Source organism: Macrobrachium rosenbergii, chromosome 50, assembly GCF_040412425.1.
Source record: "Macrobrachium rosenbergii isolate ZJJX-2024 chromosome 50, ASM4041242v1, whole genome shotgun sequence".
Classification (NCBI taxonomy): domain Eukaryota; kingdom Metazoa; phylum Arthropoda; class Malacostraca; order Decapoda; family Palaemonidae; genus Macrobrachium; species Macrobrachium rosenbergii.
Window position 1 is genome coordinate 5713390 of NC_089790.1, and position 15692 is coordinate 5729081.

At 35.8% G+C, this 15692-nt stretch overlaps 1 protein-coding gene across 50 annotated transcripts in view; it reads right to left on the reverse strand.

The window, feature by feature from the left end:
- The window catches only part of LOC136832534 (calponin homology domain-containing protein DDB_G0272472-like), a 272974-nt gene that overhangs the window by 37739 nt on the left and 219543 nt on the right, over nucleotides 1–15692 (reverse strand). For 14 of the 50 annotated variants that reach the window (XM_067093483.1, XM_067093508.1, XM_067093497.1 and 11 more), the window contains exon 1: nucleotides 7846–7979. The exons of 7 other annotated variants lie outside the window; for them this stretch is intronic. Coding sequence is in view for 22 of the 43 variants with exons in the window: in XM_067093509.1 (XP_066949610.1) it covers nucleotides 7606–7700 (95 nt within the window). In the remaining 21 variants the exon portion in view is untranslated. Of the gene's footprint in view, nucleotides 1–6246; nucleotides 6407–6513; nucleotides 7990–10921; nucleotides 11016–11456; nucleotides 11661–15692 lie in introns of those variants that run through there. 29 more of the 50 variants (XM_067093503.1, XM_067093470.1, XM_067093515.1 and 26 more) reach the window with 16 other exon arrangements.

The following is a 15692-nucleotide window of genomic DNA, read 5'->3' on the forward strand; positions in this document are numbered from 1 at the left end:
TCTTCACAATTTCTAATGGTGTTTCTTATAGTTACTGTTTCCATTCTGTAATTTCTTCATTTTAGTAAGGACCTTGACAAAAGTGGAAAAACTGTTTACAAATATTATAGATTTACCACACACATTTAACCATGGTTGTATTTTTTACTATACGAGAGGAAGACCATATGCTGAAGACATTAAAAATAGTTTTTCATTATATAATGTGGAAATAAAAGTTATGTAAATGGACTAAAGTCTAGTCTTATCACCATAATCCAACTTCTTGGATAAGATAAGCCAAAATCCCAACACAAGGGGAAACACCACATCATTTTACGTAAATACTTCAATCCCTACTGTGTAGAATGTTTACAGACGACAAAATCTTCTTGACTAACACACAATTTAAAGTTTCCTACGAAACACTATACTCATACAAGTGTTTTTATCTGAGCACGTAAAGATATTAGTTATTTACTGCTAGTTACTTTATGTAGTTATTTACTGCTAGTTAGAACACCTCTATTGTCAAAATGAAGTTAAAACGAAGCAGAATTCCACAGGTGCGAGAAGGCTGAGATTAAAATTGTCTTGAAAGTTTTTTGGGTGTTCCTACATTAACACATCACCTAACATGGTACAATTCATATACAGAATAAGCACACTGCACAGATGAAAGACCAGTGCTTTTCTTGATAGACTAATCACAGCATAAAGTTAAGGGATGGATTTTCCTATAACATATTTTATATTCAAAATACCTGCATGAACTTTTAAACATTAACTTACGCCAAACACATCAGTATCATTACTATTATAATTCAAAATAAGCAAACATACATATGAAAACAAGTCTAGAAATCCATTCATTTGCAAAACAATCTGCACCAAACTTTACGAGCCATTTGAGAAAGAACTGAATGGAATACAGAATTTAGGCCAAAGGCCAAGCACTGGGACCTGTGAGGTCATTCAGCGCTGAAACGGAAATTGACAGCAAAAAGGTTTGAAAGGTGTAACAGGAGAAAAACCTCACAGTTCCACTATAAATCAATTGTTAGGAGAGGGTGGAAAATAAGACGGAAGAAAGAGAATGTGAACGGAGGTACAGTAGAAGGGATGAAAAGGGCTGCAACTAGGGGCCGACGAGACGCTGCAGAAACGTAAGTAGCCTAATGCCTACAGTGCACTGCATGAAGTACACCGACGGCACCAGCTCCCAACTGGGGCCATTTGAGAAAAGCAGAAAAATAATGGAAGAGATATGACAAACCATCAAATAGACGAATACATAAACAAAGCAATCAGTATGTAGTACAGTACCTGTACATCAAAATTACTATGACAGTGTGAAGGATTCAAGGTCAATTTCAATTTCAAGGAACTGACAAATGACTACCTATAGACACCAAACCCCCTTCAATTCATATACTTCAGACAAGTCCATAGAAACTATCCTAAGCAACCACCATAAGTCACATGTCTGGTTTTATGCTCCCACAACTCGTAAGGGTCACGTGTCTGGCTACACAGACCTACATGTTCGACATAATTAATGCAATAAATCTTTTATAAATGTGTTTCAGCTGTAATCAGAGTCCCCTCACATTCTATAATTAGCTGCCTCGCATGATCTGTCAGCCAAACGATTCCTCAGTATATGCCAACACTACACACTCCATTTTTTGATACTGGTAAAAAAATCTGATGGTACCATGAAAGAATAAAGCATGATTCGAACGATTTTTTCATCATAACTTTTATACACTAAGCTTACTGCATAAAAATATACTCTACATAAAGCTATGAAATAGCCTACAATCTAACACAGCTGCAGTCATTCCATTGTACTGTGTGTGGGAATGGCTAACACAACACACTTGTTGTAAGGGAGATTTTCCAGTACAAGACTGACACAATCCTGCTAAATCATTATAGAATATAATTTAGCAACATGAAAGTTAGCAGATATTAATACAGGATGGATGATTCCAAATACACAAGATACAAATTTTTAGTTCTTCATTGGAAGGGTAGGTAGAGCTTTCGGCTAGCACGCTGTTGGCCCGGCGTTCGACTCTCCGACCGGCCAATGAAGAATTAGAGGAATTTATTTCTGGTGTTAGAAATTCATTTCTCGTCATAATGTGGTTCGGATTCCACAATAAGCTGTAGGTCCCATTGCTAGGTAACCAGTTGGTTCTTAGCCATGTAAAATAAGTCTAATCCTTCGGGTCAGCCCTAGGAGAGCTGTTAACCAGCTCAGTGGTCTGGTTAAACTAAGACATACTTTTTTTTTACATATAATTTGCAGTAATGTATGTTATATGTATGGTCTATACAGTACCATCAGTATCATAATTACTTTACATATGCCTAAGTCATGTAGATTTAGAAAAACTGCCATGGTCAATTTGCTTTTGGAAAAAAAAAAAAAAAAAAAAAAAAAAAAAAAAGCGAGTTGGCAAGACAAAAACTTCTAGCACTTGTTAACATGTATGTTCCCTAGACAAGAATTTCATATGCTGTACATAATTTCCTTTTTTTATGGAATCCTTATCATTATCATATTGATTCCTTTTATGTACTAGGAGAGCTGTTAATCAGCTCAGTGGTCTGGTAAAACTAAGGTATACTTAACTTTTATGTACTATAAACTTAATACTGAACATCTCATTTTCCTCTAATATAAAAGAGGATCTATTACAGTGCATTCTTGAAACTGAAATGTGCTCTAACCTACATAAAAGGAGTGCGGTCTGTTAAGAAGAGCAATCGTTCACTTAATGCCTATTTTAATCTTGATACTGTACTAGATAAAGGCCTCAAATGAACCAGATCAGTCACATGAAAGCAACTCTTCATGAGTAATATTCTGATTTTCTAAACTGGAGATTACACTGTAACATTACCAAAGTCAAACCTTCTAAACATATCAAATCTCATGTATGCAATCTAAAGTTTTCTGAATAAATATGTGAACAAATGAACACTTGTGAGAACAAAAACAAGAACCACTTGGAAATTTAAGAACAAGAGAGAGAGAGAGAGAGAGAGAGAGAGAGAGAGAGAGAGAGAGAGAGAGAGAGAATCCATGTTTAACAGTACTGTACATATATTAAAAGAAAAAAATTAAATCTAAACAAAAATAAAGTATTTTTCCTCTTTGCAAAAATGCATTACAGTTTGAGAAAATGAAAAACTATAGCTAAGCTGATTAAATTACTGTATTACCTATAAAAACTTCATACGATCTTAAAGGGAACTGATATATAGGTAAGCAGATAAAATAACTTCATCAGTATTTCAGCAAAACAACTTGTCTTTAGACTAACATATTAGGTGACTATAAGTCCCAAACTATAAAAGATAAAAATCTGAATCCTAAATATATTTGCAACTTCCTAAATTGCAAATATATTCAAGAGTGCAAAATTGCACAAAACGTATGTGCAACAGATGGGCAATTACCATAACTGCATTGTCACTGGATACCATTCTTTCTCATGAGTTTATCGCCTTGGACACTTATTCATGATTCACTGCTTATATAATTCTTTTTTACATTTTCTTACTCTTGTCTCATTAGCTACACAGTCTTGTGCAACTTTCCCAGTTAAACCAAAATTATTACAATCTCCTCTCACATTAAATATTACGATACCTTCCCTTATTTTATAACATTATATCTTTGTTACTGAATGTAAAGTAACTTTTATTCTACATGAAGGCAAAGAATTATCTTTTCCCTATCTTAGCTTAAGCAAACTTCTTGTCTGATATTCCAAAGTGTCACAAACAACAACCAGATTTAAAAATTTACAACTTTTTCCTTTTAAAAACATATCTGTAACATTACTTACACATTTCTCGTTGCTTTATTAAAATCTTAATTCAATTACCACATCTACTTCATTCCATAATTAAATCTACCAGAATTTTTCATCAAAAACGTGTTTCTCCCTGCTATCATCAATTCCTGTATAAGCAAAAATCATGGGTTATCAAATTTTACTCTTCATACCTCACAAGAAATGTTAGCAATATTGCCAACTCTGGTATTTATTTCTGGAAAGATCTGAAGTGTTTAGCTTTTTAAATATTACATATCTCACAGGCAATCAATCTACAATGTGTTTTCTACTGTTCCAAAACAAAAAACCACTGCAAATTTCTGTCCACATCTAGATCATGTTCATCTCCTTCTTAATTCCACAAGTAAGTTATCGTTGTTCCATACTCTGATGCAAATGGCCTATTTTCACTTATCAAATACAGGTTAAAATGAAACTTTTTCTCAGAGCAATGATTAAGTTTTTGAAACTCTGGAAGGGATGTGCATTAGCAAGTGTTATGTTTCACATAGCACTAAGTTTTTGAAACTCTGGAAGGGATGTATATAGCAAGTGTTATGTTTCACATAGCACAACTATAATTAGTACATACAACTGACAGTGTGATATACTCTTGGTAAGGCCCCACCCTCCCATCCTTCTTACTCAGTTCTTAGCTTCCCTTTAGGTTTGGTCCAGATAGGCCTACATGCATTAAGCAATATTTGCATTAAAAACACTTAAAATAAGGGAAAGCTCACCAACTACGAGTTACTTCTGGATAGAAAATCAAGATAATGAGGAGTCAAATATCCAGCTAATTGACCTTTCCATTTGATACAGAATAAAAACCCTGCCACTGAATTTTTAAAGTCCATATATAAAATAGTCAGTTTTCTTACAATCTAACTATGACAGTGATACTTTGCATACCTGAAAATAAAATATGCATGGTAAAAGGCAGGGGAACAAAAGCGTTCTGGGGCCACGAGAGATTAAAATCACCTATTTATGTCATCTGATTAACTGATGAATATCTAAATATTACATATAAAATATTCATGGCAGTGACAAAAAGAAGTTAAAAATTAGCGAGTCAAAAATACTTGTGAATAACTACGTAATCACAAGACTACACTACTAAACACAATTTCTATAATGTTCTGCCATATTATTTACTGATGAAATTACATGGCTTCATTACCACGAGCACCAAATTAATAATTAATAAATATATAAAGATATGGTCATGTCCATCTTTACTGTGCCTCAGTGGCTACATACAGTATTAATTCAAGATGTGAAATTAAAATACCGTGTGTGTGTGTGTGTAATGGATAAAAATACGCTCGAGAACATTGAAAACAATATAATAATGAAGCAAACATCCAATAAATATACTAGATAAAGGATCTCTTGATACTTAGCACCAAGACTACTAGTAAGGTGCCAAAGATGAAAAAACTAAAAAAAAAAATTAAGAATATATTCAAGACCATTCTATTCAAAACCAGTTACAAAGGAGAACAAGGTGTAACTGACAAATAAATAGAGGCTGCCAAAAGACTCAAAAGTCTCAAAGAGGCCAAAATGGGGGCCTCCAAAAATAAACAAAGATAATGATTTTTCTTACTTTCCCCATCCTTAATATTAGAATATTAAATCAAAGAACTACGTTCAAATATTTTACTATTTTTTTCAGTTCTGTTTTGTTTGGACATATCTTAGGTAGAAAATCTGCAAACAGTAAACAACTAAGAAAAAACCTACAGAAAAGTATTGGAAATTGTGTATTACTGTTCATGATGCATTCAATTTACAAAAGTATGAGAAAAATGTCAATGACATTTACTACAGTAGTTCAAACCTCAATTTAATACGGTCTATGTCCTACCACAGTGAAAGATTATGAGAATGTACATAGATACACTATGATTCAGTATGCGTCCTGTTTAGTTCATAAATGTAATTCAGGCCTAAAAACATTCATGTTCCTTTCAGTCTGACAGTGCAATATATGAAATATAGTTTGCTTCATTTGAATAGAACACTTTTACTTAATCTTTTTAGTTAGCCATAAGCCATCTAACTGTACAGTATACTTTAAAACCAAATACATAATCCTAAGCCACATCTTTTAATTTATTCTGCCATTCTAATTTCACATTTTTGTAACACTGTTGACATCACCTCTGTCCCCCCTGATTATCTATTTCCTTATTTTTGTCTCCACCTTGCATCGTTTTATAAAAGGAGTATCATCAAGAAAGCATTCACAATACAAGCCACAAATAATTAACAAATAAATTCATTTCAGGCCTAAATGAAACTTAATGAATAAGACACTCCACCTTTCATTAACATACTGTAAAAGGTGACAATGGTCCATCAAAGTGTGAGGGCAAATGTACTAACTCCAAAGTACTCCTACCTTACAATAACCTCTCCTTGTCCATAAACAAAAACCATTGTGCCACACAAAATGTGTGGCTACAATGCCACACTCCTTTTTGACCCACTACACTAACTACTCTCCACAGCCAGTACACACTACTTCACAAGTTGGATCTCTGAACACTAAAGCTAAACTAAATACCAAATCACCAGCAGCTACGTAGCAATGGGTTTTTGGGGGTGAAGGGGGAGGGGGAAGCCCACTAAAGAGCACGTACAGAAGTAAAATCCACGTCACACTCACATTTCTTTCATTTTTTCACTTTATTTTAAGCATAGCTCTTCCTCCGTAATTCTTAATTAAAGCACTCGATTGAGAGTTTTAATAATAGAACTGTAAACGCTTTCAATGGCTCGAACGAATTTCCAGGCACTTAATATTACTGAATATCACTGGGAGTCAATGAACATGACGTACAGAGTACATTACGTAATTGAAAATATGCTCTCGCTAGCAACAAATCCAACACAAAAATATCTGGCGAGAAAATAGGCACGCAGCTCAACACGAGTCGGCACAATAATCCACACTGAAGACACTGTCACTGATTGGCTGAGGCCTTGGCATGCTACGTGGGAGACTGCCACAGGCTACGGTTATATTCCAAGTGGAAAAGCAGGGTTGGGAGTTGGTGGAAATGAGCCAACCTTTTAATGCACATGGGGAAGGAGATGCCATGCCAAAGTGCATAGGCTGAGTGGGGTCTGACTAGCCTATGTGGAGGTAAAGGCTAAGATATATTTGAAACTATTAATGATCATCTATGTTATGGCAGTAGGCTAGCTTACTGCGTTCCAAAGAACTTTTAAAAATGTATAAAACAGCAGAGAAAGAAATCCATCAAGCAAATGCTGACAGTGTCCCCTGGGGACAAACAGTATGCAGGTTACATAGTTTAATTAGTGTAATGAATGGTAAATTACCTACTGCAACTACACACTTCACTGCAGACCAATAACAATGCAGGGGAAACAGAAGGCTTATCCCCATTATAAAACTGCTAATTGAGCTTTAACACAGTTTGACCCATGTCAACCCCCCCAAAAATGGATAACCTAACTGGTCTGGGCTAATATACAGGATATGTCACATGCATCCACCCAATTCTGAATGTCACTGCCATTACATACTCTCTGGTCCTTCCGCAAACCCAGAACAGGAAACAGACCCGAATCCTGAAGGACAGGTGGGTTACCCTGGCTATCGTCGTCGAAACCTATAAATATATAAAAAAAAAAAGCTGACAGCAGGCTAGCCAGATATCTCAACTTGGAAAAGGGTTCCTTTCACGTAAGCTAACGTGGAAAAGTTGGCACCGTCAACCAGCCTACCAACCTGAGGTCTAAAAATACGGCCACAAAGGGCCAATACTTCAGTGGCGCGGTAGGGCTTTTCGCCTTCGTATGCGACGAACTTGAAGGACACGTCATGGAACATCACACATTTATGACTCATTCTCCTCTATTTCATGGTGTTGTGGGCACCAACGTCAGTAAAATCAAAGGTCATACATTCTCCCATACCCATGCACGGCCCAGAACACTCGGTGCCCTTGGATAACGCAGGAATCCTCACCTTTCTAAAAGGATGATTTTGGTAGCGAATAGGTTCGTAATGGTTCCCCTTCACTGTTTGTTGTGCTACGTTTGCTGCCATCTGTTGGTCACAATAACAACTACTACAGTTACGTCAGGAAAGCCTGACGTCACTGTCCTTTGTGACGTCATCCATAACACTGGAGTGGTATTTTAAGGTGACTTTTCACAACGGTGTCCCCTCAGCGTAATAATTCGTTTATTACAGCAAAATGACAGAATTCCCGCTTGTACTAATCCAGTAAAATATCATTTAAGATACTGCATTACGGTATATGAAATATCAATACACGGACACACCTGCAGCGTTGGGTATATACGTCATGAAATGATAAAATAATGCGGTGATTGTGCTTGATATTCAAATACCGCACGATGTCACGGTCAAGCGATTTATCTTAGCACAAGTGGCTAAACCTGATTACAAAGAGGAATCAAAGTCATATTAAGAATAATAATTACATGACTGAAAATGAGCAATAATAAAATAGATTTCACAATATAAGAATAATAATAAATGTATATAATAAAAAAAAAATAAGTGGCTAAACTGTCATGAGTATTTCATTGAAATCGATTTCAATTAGTTACGGAAGTCATACACATTAATTTTAAAAACTGTAGCTAACAGTATTGAATCAATTCTGGTTTTATTAATCATCAACAAGCGACTAGCTTCATCAACAGCAATGGAATTACTAAGAAATATAAGTTAATAAGAGGTGACGGGCCTCAGAAGAGGCGCGTGTCACGACTTGTTTTGCAACCTGTGGAGCCGATGCTTGGTGGGCGCGATTGCGTAAGACCGGGAAAGGGTTGACGTGTGTTAAGTACACTGGAGGCTGCAAAGGTTGCACGTCGTTGCCTCCATTGGAATAATGCTGACGTCACTGATATTATTACTGTTTTCATTATGAACGTAGAAAATTTTAATAAGACCGCGGGCAGTTTTCTGGGCCTGCTCAGATCTCGTTATCAATAATAACTTTGTCGTCACTGATATTATTGTTCTCATTAAGCTTTAAAAAATGATAATAAGGCTACAGTCTGTTTTCCAGGGGCTAATCATATCTCTTCATCAATAATAACTTTGTCGTGACTGATACTATTACTGTTCTTATTATGAAGCAAAAAAAGTAATAATAAAATCACTGACGGTTTTCTGGAGCCTGAAGAAGATGATGATGAGATCTCACTATCAATCAATAATAATAATCACGGAATCCTGGTAAACAATGGCTTTTATTCAAGACAACAGGTGTGGCGAACTGGATCGATACACAATCTGGTTGGCACCACTTTACGTAACAAATTCTGATTCAGGACGTATTACACTGATGTAAATAACGTTCCTTGAATAAACGTCTTGTAGGGCATCCCCCCCAACACCCCCCCCTCTTTCCCCTCTCTTAGTCGAAACAATTGAATATCTCGTTGCTGTTCACCCACACAGACAGTGGCAGTCATTACTTTGTTTATCATCTAATTCTCAAATCACTGATGAACCTTTGAAAAAAGTTTCTCACAGAAGCCTCTGTTGTATCATTTTTACCTTTAATCTGGATAAACTCTCTTTGAGCCTCTGCAAATTCACAAGCATTCTTATATGAAACGATAATACTGTCTTTCGGTTGTACATAACTTTAATCATCGGGTTCCGATAGTTTAATAATGTATAATAAAAAATATATTTTTTTTACTGTTAGTATTACCAAGGCTGATGCAATGAGTCTTGCATTTCATTACTCCCCCAAAACACTTAATATGGAAGGGGAGCAACCTCGTTTACTTGGTAATGCCAAACTTCTCGCGCGAAGGCAGTGATTACATACACATATCTCCCAATAGTAAGCCGTTTTCCTTCACAAAGAATTGCTTTCAATATAAGACAAGATGACGATTACTGCTAAATTCACATTCTAACTTGTCATTCGTGGGTCCTCTTGGTACTTAGCGTAAAATTTGACTGGCACAAGGGTGTGTTGTGTGTTTTTAATACCTTTAGACTACGGTCTACCCCAAAGCCAAATCAAAGCCCTTCAAAAGAAGGCATCGTGCTTACCCCATACAAATGGGAAAAAAGCACCTTAAAAGAAGAAGATGGATGGAGTGATAAAAATATTCAGACAAAGAATAGCAGACGTAGATGCAAAGTTCGGAGATAAGATGATGGGTTGCGAATGGCGTCTGGAATCCTGATGTTTGCAGATGCTACAATACTAATGGGGATTAGTGAAGAAAAAAAACTGCTGAGACTAGTGAAAGAATTTGAAAGTGTTTGAAAGCTGAGAGTTCAAGTGAATAAGCGTAAGGTTATGAGGGCAACTGGGAATCAGGAATACGAAGCAATGAATATTACCACGGACTGTAGAGGCATGCAAGAAAAAGATTCCTGAAAGAACAGATGAAACACGCAATATATCAAGAAAGAAAGGTAGCGGGGTGTGCCAAAAAGATTGGGAGGAAACTGGAAATGCCTACGGCAGCCAAAGTTGGAATGGATGACAGGGTTGTTGAGCCAGCTCTCCTCTATGGAAGTGAAGTGTGGATGTTGAATTGAAAGGGTGAAAATATGGAAGTACATAGAGATGGTTAATGGGTTCGTGTAGGTGAAAGGATAGATCAGACTATTTAGAGATGGTTCCGTCCTGGGGAAAGAATGAAAGATGTCAGGTTGATGGAGAGAGTATGCAATTCAGATGGGTTAGGAGGATGGAGGCAAGGAAGACCTAGAAAGGACTAGATAATAATGGGAGAGAGGTAATGGAAAGAGGTACTGGAAAGGAGGGGGTTTCACCCTTTAAATTCAACATCCACACTTCACTTCCATAGAGGAGAGCTGGCTCAACAACCCTGTCATCCATTCCAACTTTGACTGCCGTGAAACAATGTGTGCAAGAAGAGATGAACAGCACGGCGTAGGTTAGGGTTCAAAGCCTGCTGATGAGCGTTTTTGGAAGGTGGAGGAAGTGGTTTTCAAACCCTTTTCCCAGTGTCTGCAGTTGTTCTTCACTACCACTAACTAACACTGCATAATCAGTTACTCCATACATTACCAGCGACTTCTAGTTCCTCATTGGAAGGATGGGTATCGTTCTCAGCTAGCACTCTGCTGGTGCTGCGTTCGATTCTCCGACCGGCCAATTATTTCTGGTGATAGAAATTCATTTCTCGTTATAATGTGGTTCGGATTCCACAATAAACTGTAGGTCCCGTTGCTAGGTGACCAACTGGTTCTTAGCCACGTAAAATAAATCTAATCCTTCGGGCCATCCCTAGGAGAGCTGTTAATCAGTTCAGTGGTGTGGTTAAACTAAGGTATACTTAACTTAACCAGCGACTTCCTTCCTTATTCAATAACTTTGCTCTTGATTCTGCTGAACTCTCTTCACATTCTTCTTTACTCCATTTGCAAAAATAAAAAAAAAGCAATATGGACACAAATACTACACTGTTTTAGACCTATCTTGATGTGCGAGGACACATGCCAGCATAATCTAACAAACATTCTAATTAAATTATACAAAATTCTAACTACGACCTAACAGATTACCTTCTACATTTTAAATTTCTAATATCCTCTTCACTCACCTCTAAAGATTCTACTTCAAGCTTTCTCTGGGTCCACATTGTAGCGCAAAGATTTTTATCTGCTCCCAAACGACTCTCATGTTTATTTCGTGACTAACACTTGCGCCACGTCCTGATCTCTTCATTTAAGCTTCAGTCTATTTTGCCCGAGAATGTGGGCTCTCGGGATAAGCAGAAAAAAAAGATAGGAGCTATTTTATATACCTGAAAAAAACTCACTTCAATTACTTAAAGCTGAAAAATAAATGAGTCCTAATTAAGGAAAAATTTATAAGCCACTTTATAGATGTGACACGTCAAGAAATTAATGCAAAATATGTCTTGCTTTCTCTAAGTGCCATTTAAAATTTGTCAAGTACAGTTTATTACTGAATTAGTTTATCAGCATCGAAGACATTTGATAGTGTCACGCCAGTCAGTTACCGCAAAAATAAATAAGTAGGCAAGAGAGAGAGAGAGAGAGAGAGAGAAAAGAGAGAGAGAGAGAGAGAGAGAGAGAGAGAGAGAGAGAGAGAGAGAGAGAGACCCCATACACAAGGACAAAGCAAAGACAGCGCGCTGGAACCAGCGCAAAGACGAAGTAATAAATCCATTGAGGATAAATGGCCCGATGCACTGGCGAGGAACGATCGTACGTCAGAGAGAAAAGTTATTGTACTTTAGAAAGAAAGCTCCATACGTCACAGAGTAAATATCGTACATCAGGATGAAAAGGCCTGACGTCAAAACATTGCAAACAACCCTTTCCGGGTGGAATGGAAATCTTCATATATTATGGGGAGATTGATGATAAAGAGGTTACAAAAGCGTGTTGGAGATTTATCAGAATAAGATTAGGCGAGTCAGTTTTAACGCACGGAAGTAAGAATATACGATGCTATGAATGAGAAGTACACAACTAGGAATAGGAGGCAAGGATGATAATCAATATAATAATAAAAATAGAGAAACAGTAATAAAAATGAATAAAAGTTAAAATAACCATGACTATGAAGACCACAAAACTAACTATAAATAAATGTGAAAGGGAACTTCTGACAATTATATCAGGAAGAGGAAATACCACAAATCTTATTTAATTCAGTGAATATAAATATGATGTTAAAAGCATTACAACCAAGGGAATGAACTGCAACAAACCATAATAAACGCATATGTTTACATAAAACTATATCAACAAGTTACAATTAATCACTACAACTGGATGAACCATATTTATATGAACTATAATCTCTAGGAACTATTATTGTGTTTGTACAAGTTCTATGGTAATTTTTAATACAACATTTCAAAGCCGAGTGAATTTATATTTTTCTTTCTATATATCCTGTTTTATGTTACTTTACCATTTTCTTAATTTTCTTTCCCAGAAGCCACTGATTCAACAGATGTACAATGAACGACCAAAGGAAGAAAATTATCATAATCAATATCAGTATTATCATTATCACTAGGCTGATAATCGCATACATAAATGTATCGCAAGGAATGCAGATATAAAAAAAAAACTTCTGGTATATATTAAGAAATGGTTAAAGGGTCAATCATAGATAGGTATATGCAATATACATATATAAGAAAATGCAATATACATACATATATATACATTATATATATATATATATATATATATATATATATATATATATATATATATATATATATATATATATATATATACTGTAAAATGCAAACAAATAAGTTCATTATCCTCTTCCTTATAAAATCTTCCCCATACATTAATAGCCTTCGTACATTTTTCGCTAATTTCTTTTAATTAACTAATATCCTTTTTCTTTCATCTATAGACATGCAACACAACAAAGACACAAATCACTTGAAAACCGCATAAAAGCCGCATTATAATAACAATCATATTCTACAACATATTGTTGTATTTCTAAAACCTCCTAACCTCGATGGCACGGGATCAACCCGACCTGCTCACGTAAAAAAAAAAAAAGCTCAGGTACGCCCAGCCAACATATGACTGAGTCTTATTTATAGGTGGTTGCTATTAATACTAGGCTGCAAGAGAGAGAGAGAGAGAGAGAGAGAGAGAGAGAGAGAGAGAGAGAGAGAGAGAGAGAGAGAGAGAGAGATTCACCTATGCGTAAAAAATGGACTGACGAAACCTAATTTTATCGGACTGGTTTTCAAATACTTCTTCAATTCTGAGATTATTTATCAGTATTTGTTTTCACTGACCGTGAAGTGCTGAGTAAACACTTCCTTTCTCCCTATAGTCAATCCTAGCAAGCAGTTATATCCTTATAGTAAATCCTTATAGTTAATGAAGACATTTAAAGACGCAACACAAACAGAAAATAAACAAGAGAAAGAAGGTCCCTCGCATTCAACAAATATAAATCTGAAGACATTCACAATAATATTTTTGAAGGGAGTTCTGGTGATCAAAGATCTTACGTTAGAATTTTAAATAATTTACTTACATCTTTATTTATTTATTTATTGATTTCGTCATTTGTTTTTTCTTTTCTAATAACTGATCTTTCTGTATTTCCTGTTACTTATTTCATATTAACACCATATTCTTTGGAAGCTTGAACTTCAAGTCAATGGCACCTGTGGGCTTGTTCTATAGGAAAAGGGTTAATTTTCTGACAATATAATAATAATAATAATAATAATAATAATAATAATAATAATAATAATAATAATAATAATAATAAGTAAATAGAAGCGTTAGAATCTTCGTTACATATTAGCTCAGACTACACACACATACACACACACACACACACACACACACACACACACACACACACATATATATATATATATATATATATATATATATATATATATATATATATATATATATAATATAATGTAATATGTTAACATAAAATAAGAGCTGATTATAAGATCCAATAGTTGAAAAAGGCCAAAACAATTTTAATGGTAAAATTACAACTCACAGACTTAAATGACATGCACACTTGATTAAAACTGAGACTAAAAGTACAAAAAAAAAAAAAACTATAAAAACGAAACAAACATTTAAATATCTCGGCAAAATTATTATATATAAATAAAGAGAACGCCAACACATACAATAAAAATAAAAAATCATACACTCATAAAACTACAGCTGAAGACAGCTTCACACAACCAACCTTTCAGCATCAAAGACAAAGTAAACAACGTCAAGAGGTACAAAGACTGACAGGAAATTTAGGCTGAAAACAACGGGACAGCAGACGAATGGTTGTTTAGAGTCGGAACGCGTAATTAGATAGTTAACGTTTCCAAAATCAGCAGTTCGTCGAGTTCCTTTGTTAGGCCAATAATTATACCATTAATAATTGTTTTAGCTTTTTTCAACTATTGGATCTTATAATCAGCGCATATATAAAATGTATATATACACACAAATAAGCGTACGCTCTACGCGGGACGCCTTCTGAGGTAAAACAATAGCCTCACTGCCACATTCATTCCTCTATCTGGAAAATCACTTCGTACCTCTGGCACTGATATGAAAATAAAATACTTTCGAAGCCTTACACCTGTTTCATACAACTAATTACAAGCCTCATCGGCAGCAAGTCGAGCCTCCGTAACGTATGCTGCGCCATTTACCTCTTTAAACACCCACATGCATTATATACACACCAGAGTTCCTGAGGTTTTATGTACGTTATCCGTTGACGAATTTTCACGCTAACCTACTTTCCCCCTAACCGGGAGTTGAAAATACCTTTCCTCTCGGAAAGATTAAAATATAACTGACAGGAGACCCTTGGCAAAGCTCTGCCTTGGGAGACGGAACCAGGAGATATTACCATTTTTTTCTTGTTTTTTTTTTATTCCCAGCTTCGCCTGGGAGACAGGTAGAGCAAATTCTGGGAGGGAGGGAGGGAGGGAGGGGGAGGGGGGGGGAAGAGGTGGTCTGCAGAATGCGCACGAACATGACAACAGAATTCCGTGGATCAAATAAGAACTGTCATCTTGTGTACAGTAAATAAAACATGTAGAAATGTAAAAAAATAAATTCTGAAGTGGTTTCAGGTATCATTTAGCGACCCTCTCTCTCTCTCTCTCTCTCTCTCTCTCTCTCTCTCTCTCTCTCTCTCTCTCTCTCTCGGTTTCTTCGTATTTTTCCTCTTCTTTTTTTAATCCTTTCTCCTTCAATCCTCTCTCTTTAGTTTTACTGTCTAAGATTCGCTGTCTGTCCAATTTACATTGGCTTGTCACACTGCATCACAATCT